The sequence below is a fragment of the Centropristis striata genome, chromosome 22, assembly GCF_030273125.1.
Source record: "Centropristis striata isolate RG_2023a ecotype Rhode Island chromosome 22, C.striata_1.0, whole genome shotgun sequence".
Classification (NCBI taxonomy): domain Eukaryota; kingdom Metazoa; phylum Chordata; class Actinopteri; order Perciformes; family Serranidae; genus Centropristis; species Centropristis striata.
The window spans coordinates 30901377-30920624 of NC_081538.1; the positions used below are offsets into that span (position 1 = coordinate 30901377).

Below are 19248 nucleotides of genomic sequence, written 5' to 3' on the forward strand. Positions count from 1 at the left end.
GTCATTTTGTTTCCTTTTTTTGGTAATTTTGTGTCTTTTTTGGTCATTTTGTGTCTTTTTTTGGTCAATTTGTGTCTTTTTTCTGTGATTTTGTGTCTTTTTTGGTGATTTGTGTCTTTTTTTGATAATTTTGTGGTCAATTTGTGTCTTATTTGGGCATTTTGTTTCCTTTTTTTGGTAATTTTGTTTCTTTTTGGGGTCATTTTGTGTCTTTTTTTGGTCAATTTGTGTCTTTTTTTGGTGATTTTGTGTCTTTTTTGGTGATTTTGTGTCTTTTTTGGGTGATCTGAACAGTGCGTGTGAGATTGTGTTCAGTGAGTGGGGGTCGCGGACAACATGGATGTTAAATTGGGGGTCGCGACTCAGAAAGGTTGAGAACTACTGACCTACAGGACCTGGTGGTTATTTTTCACTTTGACTCACTGGAGAAACATTTTGAACACACAAAAAACACAACATCTGATTTTGAAAATAATGTTTTTGTTTCTAAAGGAAACTTTTGTAACAGATGATGCGTTCAAGGGCCGTTGGAAAATCCAAACTCCGACTATAATGAGTTTTTTTTTCAGTTTCTTTCAACTAGGCCTGGCACAATAACACATTTTTTTAGGATGATATGATGATGAACGATAGTGTTGTTGATGTTGTTGTTGTTTTTTAATGCCGCTGATATAATAATTCATAATAATTCAGGTTCATCCTTTTTAAGAGCAACTGATATTGTTTGTATCAACAAACACGCATGTAAACGGTTATTTATGGAGTCCAGAAGAACGATGGTGTCCATGTTTGTTAAATCAGTGAGAATGAGTTTATGTTTCAGTGATAAAACCAGCAGCAGCTGGGTTTGTTGTTGTTGTTTTATATAAAAAGAGCCTCAGTTTGTCTCAGATGAGACGTTTCTGGGAGCCGACGGTGTTTTTCTTTATTTTTTATTTTTTTTAATAAGCGAAGGTCAGAGGCAGCTGGTCCTCAGGGGTCAGAGGTCACGGCAGACAGACAGTAAGTGGATGATGGACGAGGAGCTGCAGCCGGAGGAGAGGAGCTGCTCGCTCTGTTGCCATGGAAACGCTAATCATGAGTGTGTGTGTGAGAGAGAGAGACCCACTTACCTTCACAATAAGAGCTTACATAACTACAGCAGAGACCTTCAGACTGACATTGAGACAGACAGACAGACAGACAGACAGAGAGACAGACAGACAGACAGACAGAGAGACAGACAGACAGAGAGACAGACAGGCAGACAGAGAGACAGACAGACAGACAGACAGACAGAGAGACAACATGGCGATAAAGTGAGACAGGTGGAGAGAGAGACAGGCAGGTGTTTTATAGTAAAACATATTTCATCTAATTTTCTCTTTTTTCTCTTTTTTTGTTTTAGTTTATATGATATATAAACATATTTAATCTTATTTTTTATAATTATTTATTACTACTTATTTTGCTAAAAATATTTATAATTTTTTTATATATTAAATATTTGTTTGGTAGTTAAAACACATTTTATGTCATTTATTTTTGGTCTAAATTATATATTTTTTAAAATATTTTTTTTATATGAAATATATGTTTTGTAGTTGGAAGCCAAAATCATAATTTAAATTAAAATTAGATTTTATATCTATATTCTATTCTATATTTATTTAACAAACTTCATTTTACATCTCCTGGCGAACACGTTGCATTATTTAATATTAATATTAAGCATTTTATTTTCACTGTATTAAAGTGTTTCATACTAACATGAACAGATTCATTAAATCAACAGCATCAGATTATTAAATGTGTGTTGGTGGTAAAGAGTCTGCAGACGTTTATTAATAGGAGAAATATATAATAATTAATAATTTAAGTGAATATCACGTCTCACTGCCAAGACAGCCAAAGGTTTCCTCGCCACAGATGCATTGTGGGAGGACGAAGAGTTTACCCTCTCTGTCTGTCACTTATATAAATATATATATTTATTTATATATTATCAAACTAAAGCTCTCTCTGCACACTTCCTGAGAATACAATGAAAAATTAATATGAAATCTAAATGTGTTACTACTTTAGTAAATAATGTATCTGTGCTGTATGTATGTATTCATACATTCATAATGGCATGTTTGCACCATTAAAATAAAGAACCAGTTATTGAAAGAGCCTCTCAAAAGACCAAATAATAAAAACAAGTTAAAAAATACATTTTTAAACATTTTATTGAAGGACCAAAATAACCAAAAAAGACACAAAATTACCAAAAAACACACAGGATTACCAAAAAAGACACTAAATTACCAAAAAAGACACAAAAATATTAATATTTTAAGACCTTGTTGATGAAAACAGCAGCTAATAAAGCAGCAAACACTTATTAACAAAAATGTAATTTCAGTTGTAAAATAAATAAAATATGTTGTAACTATGAAACAAACATTTAGTATATATAAACAATATTTAATAATTGAATCAACAAATTGATGTAGCTCTAAGAAATGTTCCCACTTCTTTTAAGAGTAGTGTTTTTAACTTTTTTTCTCTTGAAATGAGGTCTAATTTTGTATATTTGACTAAAATTGACCAATAATAATGAAAAAAATATGAATATCATATATCAATGTATTGGTCATGAGTTGCCTTAAAAGGTGAAAAAAGAAAATTTGGTAATAATTTTTTCCACATGTCCTAAAACCAGTCTGATGTCATGGGGTCCTTTTAGACCCCTGAGGAGCACCAGTGGATAGTCGACAGGAGGACTAACAAGGGTTAACATGTATTAATAGTGTATAAATGTCTAAGTAGTATAAAAACATAGAGTTAGTGTGTATCAGGTGTTTTTCTGCTCATAAACAGACAGATGTGTAGTTTAATGCCGACTGTCACTAGACGTCTCCTCTCCGTCGGCCCGGCCGTGACGCGGGGGCGGCCTGCAGGACGACGGGTCATGTGACCTCACAGGAAGTCATTAACACGGAGCGAGGTTACGTAAGAAACACAAACTGTTCCTGCTCGCTGAGTTATTAATCATCACAATATGATAATCTCCTCTGGCTCTACAATAAAATAAGAGATTCATTTATCAACAAATAATTAAAAACTAAGTAGAGAAAATCACCCTAAAGCTCTTTAATCAAACTGCCTTCAGAAAATCTTTGCAATAAACGATATTATACATGCATGCCGCTGATATAATGATAATATAACAGGATTATGATGCAGGTAGAGCAATTCATTTTTAATTCACACATGAATGTGGAAAAAAATATTAAGATTTCCTTCATAAATAGCAGAAGAGCAGAAAATACATGTTTTATTTCTCTGTGAAAACGTGCCGAGATGCTGCGTCCAGGTCTGATAATATTTGGTAATAATAAATAAAGTGTTGCTGACATTATTAAGTAAACAAACCAGCACGAAAACAAACAAACAGGAGATATCGAGGTCACACACACTGATGATAATCACGCCCAGATATCATACGATGAGCACATTGTTACCAAATATCACGTTTCTCCCACCAAACATTCTCCTTCATTACCAAAACCTACGTTACCCATAATGCACCTGGCCCTGCAGGAGCCAGAACTCATCTCATTCATTCTAATGAAAGAACTCAAAACACTGAATTCAGCTTTACACTCCAACACACACACACAGACACACACACACACACACACACACACACACACAGACACACATACTGACACACACACACACACACACACACACACTGACAGACACACACACACACACACAGACACACACACACAGACACAGACACACACACACACACACACACACACTCTGACAGACACACACACACACACACACACACACACTCTGACAGACACACACACACACACACACACACACACACACACACACACAGACACGCAGACACACACACACACTCTGACAGACACACACACACACACACACACACACACACACACACAGACACGCAGACACACACACACACACACACACACACACACAGACACACACACACACACACACACACACACACACACACACACAGACACACACACACACACACACACTGAGAGACACACACTGTCACACACACTCTCGGCTACAGTGTGTGTGACAACCAGCTTGCACGTGCTGTGAGAATCTGACAGGAGGGCAAAGGACACACACACACTCTGCCGTGTCTTGAGGCGTGTGTGTGTGTGTGTGTGTGTGTGTGTCTGTCAGTGTGTGTGTCAGTGTGTGTGTGTGTGTGTGTGTGTGTGTGTGTGTGTGAACCATCTGGACTCTGAGACTTTCTGCTTCCATCTGATCACATTTTATTCTGATAGATTATGTTAGAAAATATACTAATAATTATAATAATGTGTTGTAGATAATGTATCTATTTAGTAAAATATATAAAAAAATATCAATAAGTAAACAGACTGACAATAATTAATGAGAAAATAAATTATATCAATAAGTTTTTGGTCATAACTTGACTGGTTTATCAATCAAGGAATTAGTTTTTAAAAAATCCCAATTTTCTTTTTTTAATTTTCATTTCAAATCACTTGTTTTGTGGTCAAATGTGAACACATAAAAAAAGCACAGAATAAATGCAAATATGAGGTATAAGTGTGTATATAAAAAGGCATATATTATAGTAAAATTAAATATTATAACAAAAATTTAAAGAATATAAATTTAAGGAAAATGGTAAATGAAAAATATAAAAAGCTATGGAACATATGATACAATTTAAAAATAGTAAAAAGAATATAAGAAGCAATTAAAAACATAGTAAATATAAAAATACATAATATATAATATTGTAACAAAATATATGACACAATCAATGAAAAGTAAACTGTAAAAATAAAAAGACATACACAGTAAAATTAAAAAATATATAGAAACAAACTATATAAGAAGCAAACAATGATGCAGATTAGATAATTGACAGAAAATGATTTATTTGACTAATTGTTTCATCTCCTTTATATGAATCTTTTTTATCTGATCTGATTGGTCCAAATTAAAACAGGTGCAGTGACACCTGATGGATGACACACACACACACACACACACACACACACACACACACACACACACTGTGATTTAAAGCGATCTGATTGGCCGACAGCCACGTTGAGTTTTATACAAGCTGCAAAAACTGTAAAAGTTTAAACAAACAGAAAAAATCAGAGCTCAGTGTTCAGGACTCAGCCTACGCTGTGTGTGTGTGTGTGTGTGTGTGTGTGTGTGTGTGTGTGTGTGTGTGACGTCTGAGGGAACTTTGACTTCAAACCCACAGAGAGACCAACATGATTCATCAGGACTCAGTTAGCAGATTTAAAACACACATTTTATCTCTTTATCAACAATATATTTGTTTATTTTACACAAACAAAAAATGCAGTTTTAAAGAAAATCTTCATATTTTGGACTGAAACATTCTTACTTTGAAAGATTGGCAACAATAAAATGTTTATCATCGAAAGAAACTGTAGAAACTGACATTTTTTGTCAGAATTTGAACTCTATAGCGTTTACACAGAGCAGAGGGGAGAGGACAGGAGAGGCTAGAAAATTGTTTTTACAGTTTTATTTGTTTTATTTTATATATTTATTTATTTTTACTGTTTTTTTTACTTTTTTATAGGTATTTACAGTTTATTTTATCTGATTTTATTTTATTTTTTATTTTTTATTTTTTTACAGTTTTTTCCTTTCTTTTCTGCTTAATATTCACTGAAAATCTGTTTACACAGAGCTGAGAGGAGAGGACAGGAGAGGCTGGAAACATGACAATACTGAGAATATGGACGATATGTGGAGACATTTTTTTTCTTTTTTGTGGTAATTTCACGCCTCTTTTGTGTCATTTTATGTAGTTTTTATTTGGCAATTTTGTTTCTTTTTTTGTTGTTTTTATGTTGTTTTTTTTTGGTAATTTTGTGTCATGTTTTGTTCATTTCACCTAATTTTGTTTTGTTTTGTCCAGGAGAGGCTGGAAACATGAAAAACAAGACAAACTGTTTTTACAACATTCCTGACACTCGTGATTACTTAGAAAAGTCTTTATATATAAATTACATTTTAAAAAAAAATATCAGAGAAATTCTACTTTTTCCTGGTTTCTGTCATTCTAACTGTGTTATTCTGCACAAAGACTGTTGGAATTATTCCCACTTCTAGTCATGATTGTGCTGATTCCACAGAGCTGCAGAACTTATAGATTTATATAATTGTTTTATATATTTACAGTGAAACAAAAGGACACAGAGAGGAAAATATAAAACGAGCAAAAAACGCCCTGAACCGTCTCGTTGGGCTTCAGAGGGAACCTCCTGTAACTTATTAACTCTAACATATTTCTCTTCAGATAAAACACAAGACATTAATGTGATATTAATTCAGTAAAATATTCCACACAAAAGCCGTTAAAAAACTGAGAATAATTAATGTCAGATTACAGATTATTGAGCTGCTCTGATCTCAACTGGAGTCATTTTTTTCTCAAAGGAACCAACACAAGCGTGAATAATCCAACCTCACGTCAACCCACTCATTCAGCTCGGTGTGTGTGTGTGCATGCATATGTGTGTGTGTGTGTGCATGCATATGTGTGTGTGTGTGTGTGTGTGTGTGTGTGTGTGTGTGTGTGTGTGTGTGTGTGTGTGTGTGTGTGTGCAGCAGTGATGTCACTGAGCTGTGTGTTGCACGTGGCCGTCACGTTTTTCCCGTCAGCGCTGTGAGGAAAACTAACACGCTGGACACAAAGACTCATTACTGCGTCCTGATTCTATGAAATATTCTGTATAAATATATAAAAATAAAATACATACATGTATATCTTTATGTGATCCAGTCACAGTCAAGCTGGAGTAGAGACTCTCACTGGAAACGGGGAAATAAAACCTGGATTTTTGATCATTTAGTGCAGATTTCAGCTGAGAAAAGAATCAGAAATCAATCTAAAATGTGTCCAGTAGTGATGGTGTGATGTCATCATGAAGCTAAAAGTTGGTCAATATTTGTGTGATTTAAATGAGAGTAAAGAGAAATTTTAAATGACAAAAGAGAGATGAGGATTTTGCAGGTTTTTGGAAAAAAAGAGGTTTCTAATAACTGCGGAAAAATGTGCGTCAAAATTCAAACTCCTTCTTGTTCTCAAATGTGAACACAGACGTGATACACAGTTTTAAAAAAATCAGTTTAACTTAAATTTCAAGACGATATATTTGATGTCCAGTGTAAATAAACGTACATAAATTTGCTTAGAAATCACACAAATATGAATATTCTCAGGCAGGTTCTGCAGTGATGAGCAGTGTTTCTTTATTCTTCACTATTAAAGTCACACTGCAAACAGCAGCTGCTAATACATCATTGGACTTTAAATTATAAAATTTGAAAAACGTTAAGCAAGTCGAAGCCCAAAGCTCATTTATTGACTCAAGGCAATAATATACTTCAATAATAAGATAATAAGTCCCACCAAAAGCCCCCGATACAGCAAAATAAATAATAGATTCAAGAAAAACTGTAAATATTAAATATAAAAAGGATATATCACTTTGACTCCGGTCAGCGTGGGTTCTCTCCGGCTTCCTCCCACAGATTCTGAATTGCCCGTAGGAGTGAATGAGAGCATGAATGGTTGCCTGCCGAGTTCAGTTCAGCGGTTAAGGATAATGAATGGAAGGATAAATTCAATGCTAAATAATAAGAATATAGACATGAAATATAGCAAAATGAAATCTACTAAAGAAATATCAAACAATAAAAAAATTGCATTTTTTCTACAGTAAATTATATATATATATATATATATATATATTATTTTTATTATTATATATTATTTTTTATTAATATATTATTTTTTATTATTAAAAAATGCTATTTTTATAAATACAAATAAAATATAATAAAATAAGCAAAAAATATATATTATAAAAATGGTAAATAATGGATATAATAACTTAAATTAAATAATATTTTTTTTACAAAATATAAGAACCATTAAAAAAAAATAGCATATCATTTATATATGAAAGACAAAAAAATTAAATATAATAACCAAATATAAAAAGCAATAAAAATATCTTGTAAAGATGTTAAATAAGGAATATAAAAACTTAATTAAAATAAAATAATAATGCTGTTACAAAATATAAGAAGCAATAAAAAGATCTATTATAAAAATGGTAAATAATGAATATAACAACTTATATAAATAAAATAGAATAAACAATACTGTTACAATATATGAGAAGGAATTAAAAAAGAGTATAATATGTATAAAAAAAGACAAAAAAAATATAACAGAATAACCAAATTTAAGAAGCAATAAAAAGTAAAATAAAATAAAAATACTGTTACAAAATATAAGAAGCAAATAAAGAAACATTATACCATGCATTTAAAAAATAAAATAATAAAATATAATAACAAAATATAAGAAGCAAAAAAATATACAGGCTAATGTTTATATCAACTATATAAATTGACACATTTGAGAACCAAAACAGTTGCAGATTAATACATATTTATATATATTTGACTTATTGTCGCAGCTTTAATTGATTTGAATTCCCTCCATGTCAATTATTTATCTATTTATAATTACCCCCCATTATCTGATTGGTCCAGATTGGAAAGCCCCCCCCCCCCTCACTGCCCCGAAGGCTAACGGCTAATTAGTGGCTATTACCGTGTGTGTGTGTGTGTGTGTGTGTGTGTGTGTGTGTGTGTGTGTTCCATAAATAGCAGCTGATCCTAACAGGAAGCGCAGCGGGATAATGGCATTACCTGGGCGACAGCCAATCAGGTGGCAGGTTGAGCTCTAAGCCAATCACAGATCAGGAATGATTAGATCAGGAAATGGAGCGAGAGGTCCCTGAGCTGTGACTGACAGGCAGCAGCAGCACCGAGAGCTTCCTGTGGACGGGAGATCAACAATGTTTACATGTTTATCTGGTAAGATTGTTTACTTTATATTCAGCTCGCAACTTTCTTTATTCATTCTTTGCGGCTTGAATTGTTTCTTTGATTTTTAATTAATTAAACAGGTTAAATTACATTTAGTCACTTAAAAAAATAGAAATTAAAACAGTTAAAGTAGTTTTTAGATGGAAAAAAAGTCAGAAGGATTACAGAAACAACAATTCTGATAGTGAATAAATAATTTGCCACTTTTTTTTAAGCAAAAATGTAAAAATCTGCTTAAACTATTTTCAGGGTTTTTTGGTGTTTTGTGACAATAAACTGAATATTTTTCTCCTCGTTACTTGATAAAATTGTTTAGTTTAGTTGTTTAATATTCAGGCCGTAGTTGTTTGTTTGTTTGAATTGTTTCTATAATTGTTTTATCTTCGTTTTTTAATTAATTAAGTAGGTTAAATATGAGAAATTTAAACAGTTAAAGTTAGTTTTAATGAAGAAAATGTGAGAATATTCAGGTTTTCTTGGTGTTTTATGATGTTAAACTGAATATTTTTATCCTCATTACTTGATAAGATTGTTTAGATGTTGTTTAATATTCAGGCCGTAGTTGTTTGTTTATGTTTGAATTGTTTCTATAATTTGCTGTTTTGATTAATTAAACTGTTTAAATTACATTTAGTTGCTTAAAATGTTTTAATATCTATATTTTAAGTAGTTTATAGTTGAAACAATTAGTCAAAAAATCAACAAAAAATTAATCTGAAACAATTTTGATTTGAGTTTGTGAATAATTTGCGAATCTATATAAGTAAAATTGTTGAAATCTGAATTATTTCCAGCTTCTCAAATGTGAGAATTTTGGTGTTTTACGACATTAAACTGAATATTTTTATCCTCATTATTTGGTAAGATTACTTATTTTTAAATGGTTTAATTATTTGCTGCTTGAATTGTTTCTTAAATGTGTTGTTTTCTTTTCTTTTTAATGTATAATAATAATAATAATAATAATAATAAAAGTTTTAAGTACTTAATATCCGACACAGTTAGTCAAAAAAAAGACTGAAATTTAATCTGCAAACTTTTTGATCATTTATTTATCTTTTTGCTTTATCCTCCGAGTTCTGAAGTGTTACATTTCTCAAGTTTTCTTCATATTTATGAAAGTTTAATTAATATGTTTTGGGGCTTTTGGTCTGATTTGAGGATTAAAAAAAAAACATTTTAAGGCACATTTTAATGCTTTTGAGGGGGAATTTGTGATGATTTTTCACAATCTGCTGACACTTTATAGACCACAAGTTGACTGATAATAATTGACTGGAAATATTATTGAATAATAATAATAAAACCAATCATTAGTTATTAATGAAATACAGCTGCAGACGGGTTGTTTGTTTGTTCAGAAGGATTTTATTTACTGTTTGAGACGCAGAGAAACAAGAGTTTAACGGAACAAACTGTGACCACAAGCACACTGATAATAACATCAGTGTGTGTGTGTGTGTGTGTGTGTGTGGAGCCTGTCTGGCTGTGGTTATTGTTCCTGATATTGAATTAAGTGGCAACAGAACATGTTGTTGTTGTTTTAGCCATTAGCAAACAGCCGCCCACACACACACACACACACACATGCACACACTCTCTCCCGGTGGTGGTTGCAGCAGCAGTCGGTGGGTTTGAATCTGACGGACGGAGCTGCAGGTCAGACTTCATGTTTTCTTTCTTCTAACCTCGTTTACTTTGAGCCACTTAGCTTAGCTTAGCACAAAGACTGGAAGCGGTAGGAAACTGTTAGCGTCGCCCCATCTGAAGACAGTACTGATAGGTGCGTTCACTGTTTACCTGCATATACCTAACTATACAATCAATGAATTCAGATGAATGAATGAATGTTTGAACAGATTGTGTCTTCAGTCTGGAAGTGTTTCAGTTTATCAGCTCAGACAAACTTTAGAGGCAACAGTTGTTTGTTTGTTTACCATCAGACGCTGCTTCTATATCTCCATAAGACTAAAAATCCTGACAACTATTGATGCATTTAATTGAAGGAAAAGTCTGGACACAAACAGACTCAAAACTTTTTACTGTCTTACATTTAATTTGTTGTTAGCTTTTGTTTATCATTTTTGTTAGTAAGACAATTATAATAGCATAAAAGACAACTTGTTTAAAAACCCTTACCTTGTTTTTCTTTTGCAGTTTTTTAAATAAAAAAAAATGAAACTGATGTAAATAGATCTTTCAGAGCCTCTTATAGCAGCGTTCTAATTTCTCATAAGAGACTTATTCAGGCCCTTGACAAAAAGTAAGAAATATAAATCAATGTAATTTATGTCCATGCATGCTGCAACGCATTCATTGTGAATTATTTTTTAACTGCATTAGAAAATGGATGTGTGTGAGTGAGCGTTCCTTAGTGCTGCCTGTAGAGATTCACCTGCACAGATCAGATTTTATGTGCACTAACTTGTGTATCAACGTGGGATTGTTGAGTCCAGGTGTGTAACCTGTAAAAACAGACAGACACATGACGTTTTCATTTGATTAGTTTGACTTTCTTCAGTGTAAAAGGCTTAAAAAGGTCTTTGTGTTTCTCTTAGCAACATCAGCAACAACGAGCCAATCAGCTGTGTGTGTGTGTGCGTATGTGCGTGTGTGTGTGTGTGTGTGTGTGTGTCTGTTCTTCTCTGGCCTCAGCTCTGAGCTCCAACCCCTCCCATCTGAGAGAGCTGGACCTGAGCTACAATCATCCAGGATAGTGTGTGTGTCTGTGTGTGTGTGTGTGTGTGTGTGTGTTCTTGTACTTCCTACATAGTGATGACCAGAACGAGAAGTTTTTAACCAACAGAGTGAGGACATTTCGGCCGGTCCTCACTTCTTTAAAGGCTTTTTTGAGATTTCAGACTTTGTTTTAAGGGTTAAAGGATACATGATAATGATAATTAACTGAAACTGTATTGTGTGGTTACAAAACTAACTAAAATTATAGTGAAAATGTCCTTCGTTTTTGTCTTTGTCAACTTTTTTCATACATATTGAAGATGGATCAGACAAAGGAAATAAAGGCAACATTTACTGTGACCTCTTTTAATCTCCCACCCAACAAATACCCCATTACAAAAAAACTACAACTAATAAAAACTAAACTAAAACTAAAGCATTTAAAAAAAAAAAAGCACTAAACTAAAACTAGCAAACTCACTCTACAAACTCATTAAAACTAACTGGATTTGAAAACAAAAATTCACAACAAAATTAAAACTGAAACTAATGAAAAATCCCAAACTATTATAACCTTGCAAGGGAATTCACTGTTACAATGAGGGTCCTCACAAAGATAGAAGAAAAGAAAAGAACGTGTGTGTGTGTGTGTGTATGTGAGCCCTCAGGGTTTTCTTCCAAAGCTGTGTTTCCTGTTGTTTTACTACACACACACACAGATACACACTGATTGCAGGATGAGTCATTGTGTGTGTGTGTGTGTGTGTGTGTGTGTGTGTGTGACCTGTATCACTGCTGCTGAAAGCTGAGAGGCTGTTGGGGAAACCAGACGGAGGGAGGAGAGATAAAATAGCAGCAGGAGACACTGACGTGACGTTCAGGTTCGATCTGTTTGGGTTTTGTTGGCAGTAAACCAAAAAGCCACAAATCCTGGTGACTCAGATCTGAATTTTTTAGGCTCATAATCATAAAAATAGGTTTATTTGAGCTGCATTTAATGTATGAGAGGTGCTGCACAAAGTGTTTCACAATAAAATATTCAGAGAGCAAAATATACAATTGAACAGCAGAAAAATTACAAGTAGTAAAAGATAAAAACAAACATGTTTTCTGTGAAAGATCGCCAAAAATCCTCCATTTATCACAGCAAGAAACTGTAAAAACAGGCATTATCGTCAGAGTTTGAACTTTCCCGCGGCCCTTGAACAGATCACAGGTTATGAAAGTTTCCGTGATGAAAAGCGATTCATTAAATTAACAAAAACAAAAGTGATCTGCATGTTTTTAAAGGGAAATATTCTTATTTTCTTTCTCATAGATTTCAAATGTTATGATTGTATCTAAAATCTTAAATTCATTCGTTAACAGGTTTTCTTACAAGTTTAACCCTCTGAACCACCAACTGAAACATATGTTTCTCTTTTAAAAAATCACCAAAAATCCAGAATTTATTGTAAAAAACAACCAACTGTAAAAAAACAGACATTATCGTCAGAGTTTGAACTTTCCCACGGTCCTTGAACGGATCATCAGTTCTAAAAAGTGACCGTTACTTGTGTTACATGTTGATATTCGTGTCAGAATCTCTTTATTCTCCATGTGTCATTTAGAATAAACCAGATCCTGTTAAAAACATTAAAGCTGTTTACACAGAGCAGAGAGGAGAGGACAGGAGAGGCTGTTTACACAGAGCAGAGAGGAGAGGACAGGAGAGGCTGTTTACACAGAGCAGAGAGGAGAGGACAAGTGAAGAAACATGACAATACTTCAGTATGTGGAGAAAACTGTTTTGGTCATAGTTTTTTAGTAATTTTACGTCTTTTTCGGTCATTTAATGTCTTTTTTGGTCATTTTGAGTTATTTTTTGTAACATTTGTGATACTTGTGGGTTTATATATAAATAATGTTTTATTACACTCAACAACATCAGATTAATTCAACTTTTTCCCTGATTTCTGTCACTCTAACTGTGTTATTCTGTTCTGATTCCACAGAGCTGCAGGACTTTTTTTTTGGTGATTTTACGTCTTTTTGTGTCTTTTTTTCAGTGATTTTACATGTTTTTGATCACATTTGTGACTCTTCTGGGCACATGGAAAAGTGTTTTATTTATAAATTACATTTCAAAGCAGCTGGAAGTGTTGACATTTTAAACTTTAACATTTGTACTTTTTGCACAGGAAAAAAGAGAACTGTAAAATGACAAATTCTCTCTCTCTCTCTCTCTCTCTCTCTCTCTCTCTCTCTCTCAGTACCTGGCTGTGGACGTGAGGAGGCTGAACGTCAGTCTTCTTCGGTGGTTTCGGGAAGGCGTGGCGGCGGCGCTGGGCGTTCCTGCAGGACACGTTCACATCAACCGACTCAATGTGAGACACACACACACACACACACACACACACACACACACCTACCCTCAGCTGACTGACTGTTTAAACTAACTGTCTGACTGTTTCCAGGAGAAGAAAAATGGCATCGAGCTCTTCGTGTCCTCTGATAGGCTGGGCATCTCAGAGCCCCGCCCCGCTGAGGAGGTCATCCAATCACTGAACGTCAGGATCCTCCACCGCCACCTGGGCCACTTCGGCATCACAGAGGTCTCCACCGAGGTGTGTGTGTGTCTGTGTGTGTGTGTGTGTGTGTTCAGTCTGTCAGGCTATTATCTCTGAGAAAGGCTGTGCTTCTCTGGCCTCAGCTCTGAGCTCCAACCCCTCCCATCTGAGGGAGCCGGACCTGAGCTACAATCATCCAGGATAGTGTGTGTGTGTGTGTGTGTGTGTGTGTGATGGATTGGCTGCTCAGACTTTAATGGAACCAGTTAAAGTGTCATGGATCAGCCTGAGGAACAGAGCAGCTTTCTACATTATATTAATATTATTGTCTCAGTGAGAGATGTGACGGCTCCTCTAATAATATTACAGCCACAAAACCTCCAGAGAGGAGACGAACCTGCTGACCTGCTGCTCTAAAGGAAGATTACAACAAAAATCTGATAAATTCTGACACGTTGTGAACCAACTTTAACTCTCTGAACCTCTGCAGCTTTTTGTTTAATCGTGGCTCGAAGTGGGAACAACTCAAACAGTCTTTGTGCAGAATATCACAGATGACAGAAATCAGAAAAAGTTGAATTTCTCTGATAGTTTTTAGAAAGACACAGAAAGACATAAATTGAAAAAAAAGACCCAACAAAAGATGCAAAATGACAGAGACACAAAATTACAACAAAGATGTAAAATGACCAATAAAAAGACACAAAATTGCCAAATAAAGATGTAAAATGATTAAAATAAACACATCTTCACCAAAAACAAGATACAAAATCACAAAAAGACACAAAAACACATACAATGGCTTAAAAAAAGACACAAATTAACCAAGTAAAATGACCCAAAATATATGTAAAATGACCAATAAAAGACACAAAAAACACACAAAAAAATAAATAAAATCACCCTAAAAAGACGGAAAAGATGTCAAATCAATATATATAAATCTCTGAGTCCTGCAGCTCAATCAGAACAACACAAACAGTCTTAGTGCAGAATAACACAGTTAGAATGACAGAAACCAGAAAAACAAGTTGAATTTATTTGATATTTTTTAAATAAAAAAAAAATATTAAAAAACATATTTTGCATAATATTTCATCTAACTTATTTCTTATATATTAAATATATGATATTAAATATATTCAGTATTGTGGCACCTCAACATATTTTATCTAACAAAATTTGAAAAAAATATAATCTGTATACACTAAGTGCCTACAAGTGTCACGAATGTTGAAAAAAAAAAAGTTTGTAGATTCATGGGACAACTTTAAAACTCATCTGATGAGAACATTTTTATAAAATAAAAGTCTTCATAACGTCTGAGCTGCTACAATCTAATAAAAGTCCTGAACAATAAGAGGAACCAGGAAGGTGACGGGTCGATACTAATGTTATTCCAGAACCTGTCTGGGTTATTATAGGTTATTATATTATATATGAGGAGGTGATGACCTTTTATTGTGAAAGTCTCTCTGTGTTTCCTGCAGAAGAACGTGCTGCAGGGCGAGCAGAGGGAGCACGTCTGGAGCCGAGAAGGTTTCTACACCGTCGTCCTCTTCTTCACCGTCTTCATCATCGTCATCACCTGCTTGATGGTAACACACACACACACACACACACACACACACACACACTCACACCAATCAGCATAATGGCTGACGTCATTAACTCGCTGTTAAACCACCGTGAGCCAATTTGAGGCCGAAGTCAAAGGTCACTGTGTCCTGGCCTTCAGACACACACACACACACACTCACACACACTCACACACACTCACACACACACTCACACACACACACTCACAGCTGATTGGCTGGTTGTTGCTGATGTTGCTAAGAGAAACACAAAGACCTTTTTAAACCTTTTACACTGAAGAAAGTCAAACTAATCAAATCAAAACTTCATGTGTCTGCATTTAATTATTTTAATGTAACTTTACATTTTTCTACTTTTTTTCTGGTTTCTGTCATTCGAACTGTTATTCTGCACAAAGACTGTTTGAGTTGTTCTGATTGTGCTGCAGGACTTAGAGATTAGAGAGACTTTATATATTAATTTGACGTCTTTTTGTGTCTTTTTATGGTCGTTTTACATCTTTTTGTGTTTTTGTGACTTTTCGTTGTCAATTTACGTCTTTTGTTTTGGTTCATTTTACAGATTTTTTTGGTCAATTTGTGTCATTTTTTAGTAATTTTATGTCTTTTGTGTCTTTTTTTGGTGATTTTGTATCTTTTAAATCATTTTACGTCTTTTTTGTATTTTTGTGTCTTTGTCAATTTACGTCTTCTGTTTTGGTTCATTTTACATATTTTTTTGGTCAATTTGTGTAAATTTTTAGTAATTTTGTGTCTTTTTTTGTGATTTTATGTCTTTTTTGTATACACACACACACACACACACACACACACACATATTTTGTTAAAGACAAAAGAAGGCTTTACTGTGTCTTGGTCAACAGATGAAACAAAAAAAATAATAGTAGTTAATTTTTTTATATATTTTTGCTAATATTTTAATGGTTCATATTTTTTCTTTCATGTTTGTTTTAATTTAAATTAGTTTCGTATCCGTTTATTTCGGTCAATACATGTCATTAAAACAGAAGTAACAAACCAGAAAAAACAAAAACATTGATCAAAGTAAACAATAAGTAAACAGAGAAAGAAAATTGATAACTTTTAATTTAAATTAAACATGAATCGGCAGTTTAGTTTTGAAGTTTAAGTGCCCAAATATGAATGAAGTAAATATAAATACCTCTGTACAGTAAGAGATGAAGACAGAGTAATGGTGGAGGAAAAAAAAGAAGAAAATAACATTTTAAATTAACAAAACAATGCACACATTAAAAATAGAATGATGAAAAAAAAATATTTAAAATAAAAACATTTAATTTAAAAGAGGGTTGGCAATAGTGATATTGAAAAGTAAAAATTCATTATAAGAAACAAAAAAGTTGGTCAAGAAACGCAGTGAATGCAGAGATTATGCAGCGTAAAATAATAATGTTTGGACAGGATTTTTAAATATTTATTCTAGTTGCAGTGTGAGATTTAATCCACAGGAGGGCGCTGTTACACAGAGAAACCACATGTATAAAACACTATTTATTAAACTATTTACAGTTTATATTTTTGTTCTTTCTTCATGATTTAATTCCCCAAATTGTTTTTCAAACAGATAAAATAAATATAATGTTACAACATAAATACAGCAAAGTGAATAAAATGAAGTAAATAATATATATAAACGTTTTAATCACTGCGTCATATCTGATGGTTTTTGACTCTCTAATAAATACAGAAAAAGGCAAAGAAAAAATAAGTAAGTATAAAATAAATAAATATAAATTTAATGAGTAATTAAATGTAAAATAAGTGTAAAATAAAGAAAATTAAATAAATAAATATAAAATAAAATAAGTATTAAGTAAATAAATACATATAAATTAAATAAATATAAAATAATTATGAATTGAATATAACATAAATAAATCAAGTATAATGTAAATCAATAAAAAAACCTAAGTATAAAAATAAATGAATAATAAATGTAAAAATTAAAAATAAATACAGGGAAAATAAAATAAGGAAGTAATAGAAGAATTAAAAACAAACATCCATTTATATCACATTTTATCAATTAATGAATGCCTACATTTATTTAATAAACAAATATGATGGCATATTTGTTTATTTATCAAATCATTTGTTTATTTATTTTTTAATTTGCAGCAGTTTTATACAACAGCTGCTGGCGGGACGTGACTACTTGCTGGATTCTTTAAGATAAATTAAAGAATCCTGTTTCTGTCTGTCTGATCTCCAGGTTTTGTACAGACTCAAGGAGAAGGTTCATGTTTCTGACAGACAGCTGAAGGCTCCGCCCCCTGACCTCCACCTGACCCCGACCGTCCAATCAGACTCCGCCCAGAAGTCGAAGGGCGCCAAGGTCGGCGCCGCACGCCAAAACAGTTTTATAAAACACACATAAAGCTTCGTTATGACTCGTTAACGAGGTGATTTTTATTCTCCAGGTTGTGACGTCAGGAAGCATGGTCCAGGCTGAGCTCCCTCCTGTTGTAGCCACGCCCCCTCGCCAGCAGCAGCCAATCGCAGCGTGCCGCCGCCTCGCTCCTCCCGTCGTCCCTCTGCCCAGGTACGTCAGCTGACAGAATCATAGAATAACTCCTCAGTTTAAAGATATTAAAATAAACCACATGTCTGTCGTCTCCTTCTAGCCCCGCCCCCCTCGCCGCCAGCTGTAACGACCACGCCCCCCTCGCCAGCGTTGCCCCGGTGACAGCCAATAACGAGCTCAAGCCGTGCCCCTCCCCCTTCAGGATGAAACCTGCTGCAGGACTCCAAGAGAGGTGAGAAGAAGAAGAAGAAGAAGAAGAAGAAGCCCCGCCCCCTTTCAATATCACCGCAAAACTAAAAGCATAACTTTTATCAATAAGAAGAGCAATAATAATAATAATAATAATAATAATAATAATAATTTTATTAATAATAATAATCATAATAATTGCATTAATAATAATAATAATAATAATAATAATAATAATAATTGTAATAATAATAATTCTAATAATAATAATATAAATAACAATACAAATATTAATAATAATAAAAATAAAAATACAAGTTTTATTATTATTAATAATAAAAAATAATAATAAGATAATAATACAAATAATAATATTAATAAAAAGTATTATTATATACAGTAATAATTGTTATAATAATAAATATGTTTTAAGTATGTTATATATTATAAACTTTTATCAATAATGACAGCAATAATAATAATAATAATAATACCACAAATATTATTGATGATAATAATAATAATATTTTTTTTTTTAAATAATAAAATAATAATAAAAAGTATTATATACAGTAATAATTGTTATAATAATAAATATGTTATTATAAAACGATATTATTTCTTATCTAATATTAGTATTATATTAAATAAAGAATACTGTTTTAATAATTATTTGTATTACTATATATAATAAAATTGGTATTTTTAAATGATTATTGTTATTATT

The 19248-nt window shown here is 33.0% G+C and overlaps 1 protein-coding gene across 1 annotated transcript in view; it reads left to right on the forward strand.

Annotated features, from left to right (window-relative positions):
• The window catches only part of ptprr (protein tyrosine phosphatase receptor type R), a 43609-nt gene that overhangs the window by 9000 nt on the left and 15361 nt on the right, over positions 1–19248 (forward strand). The window contains exons 4-9 of the mRNA XM_059325672.1: positions 13893–14006; positions 14097–14246; positions 15680–15787; positions 18021–18143; positions 18229–18350; positions 18433–18564. Coding sequence (XP_059181655.1) covers positions 13893–14006; positions 14097–14246; positions 15680–15787; positions 18021–18143; positions 18229–18350; positions 18433–18564 — 749 coding nt within the window. The remainder of the gene's footprint in view (positions 1–13892; positions 14007–14096; positions 14247–15679; positions 15788–18020; positions 18144–18228; positions 18351–18432; positions 18565–19248) is intronic.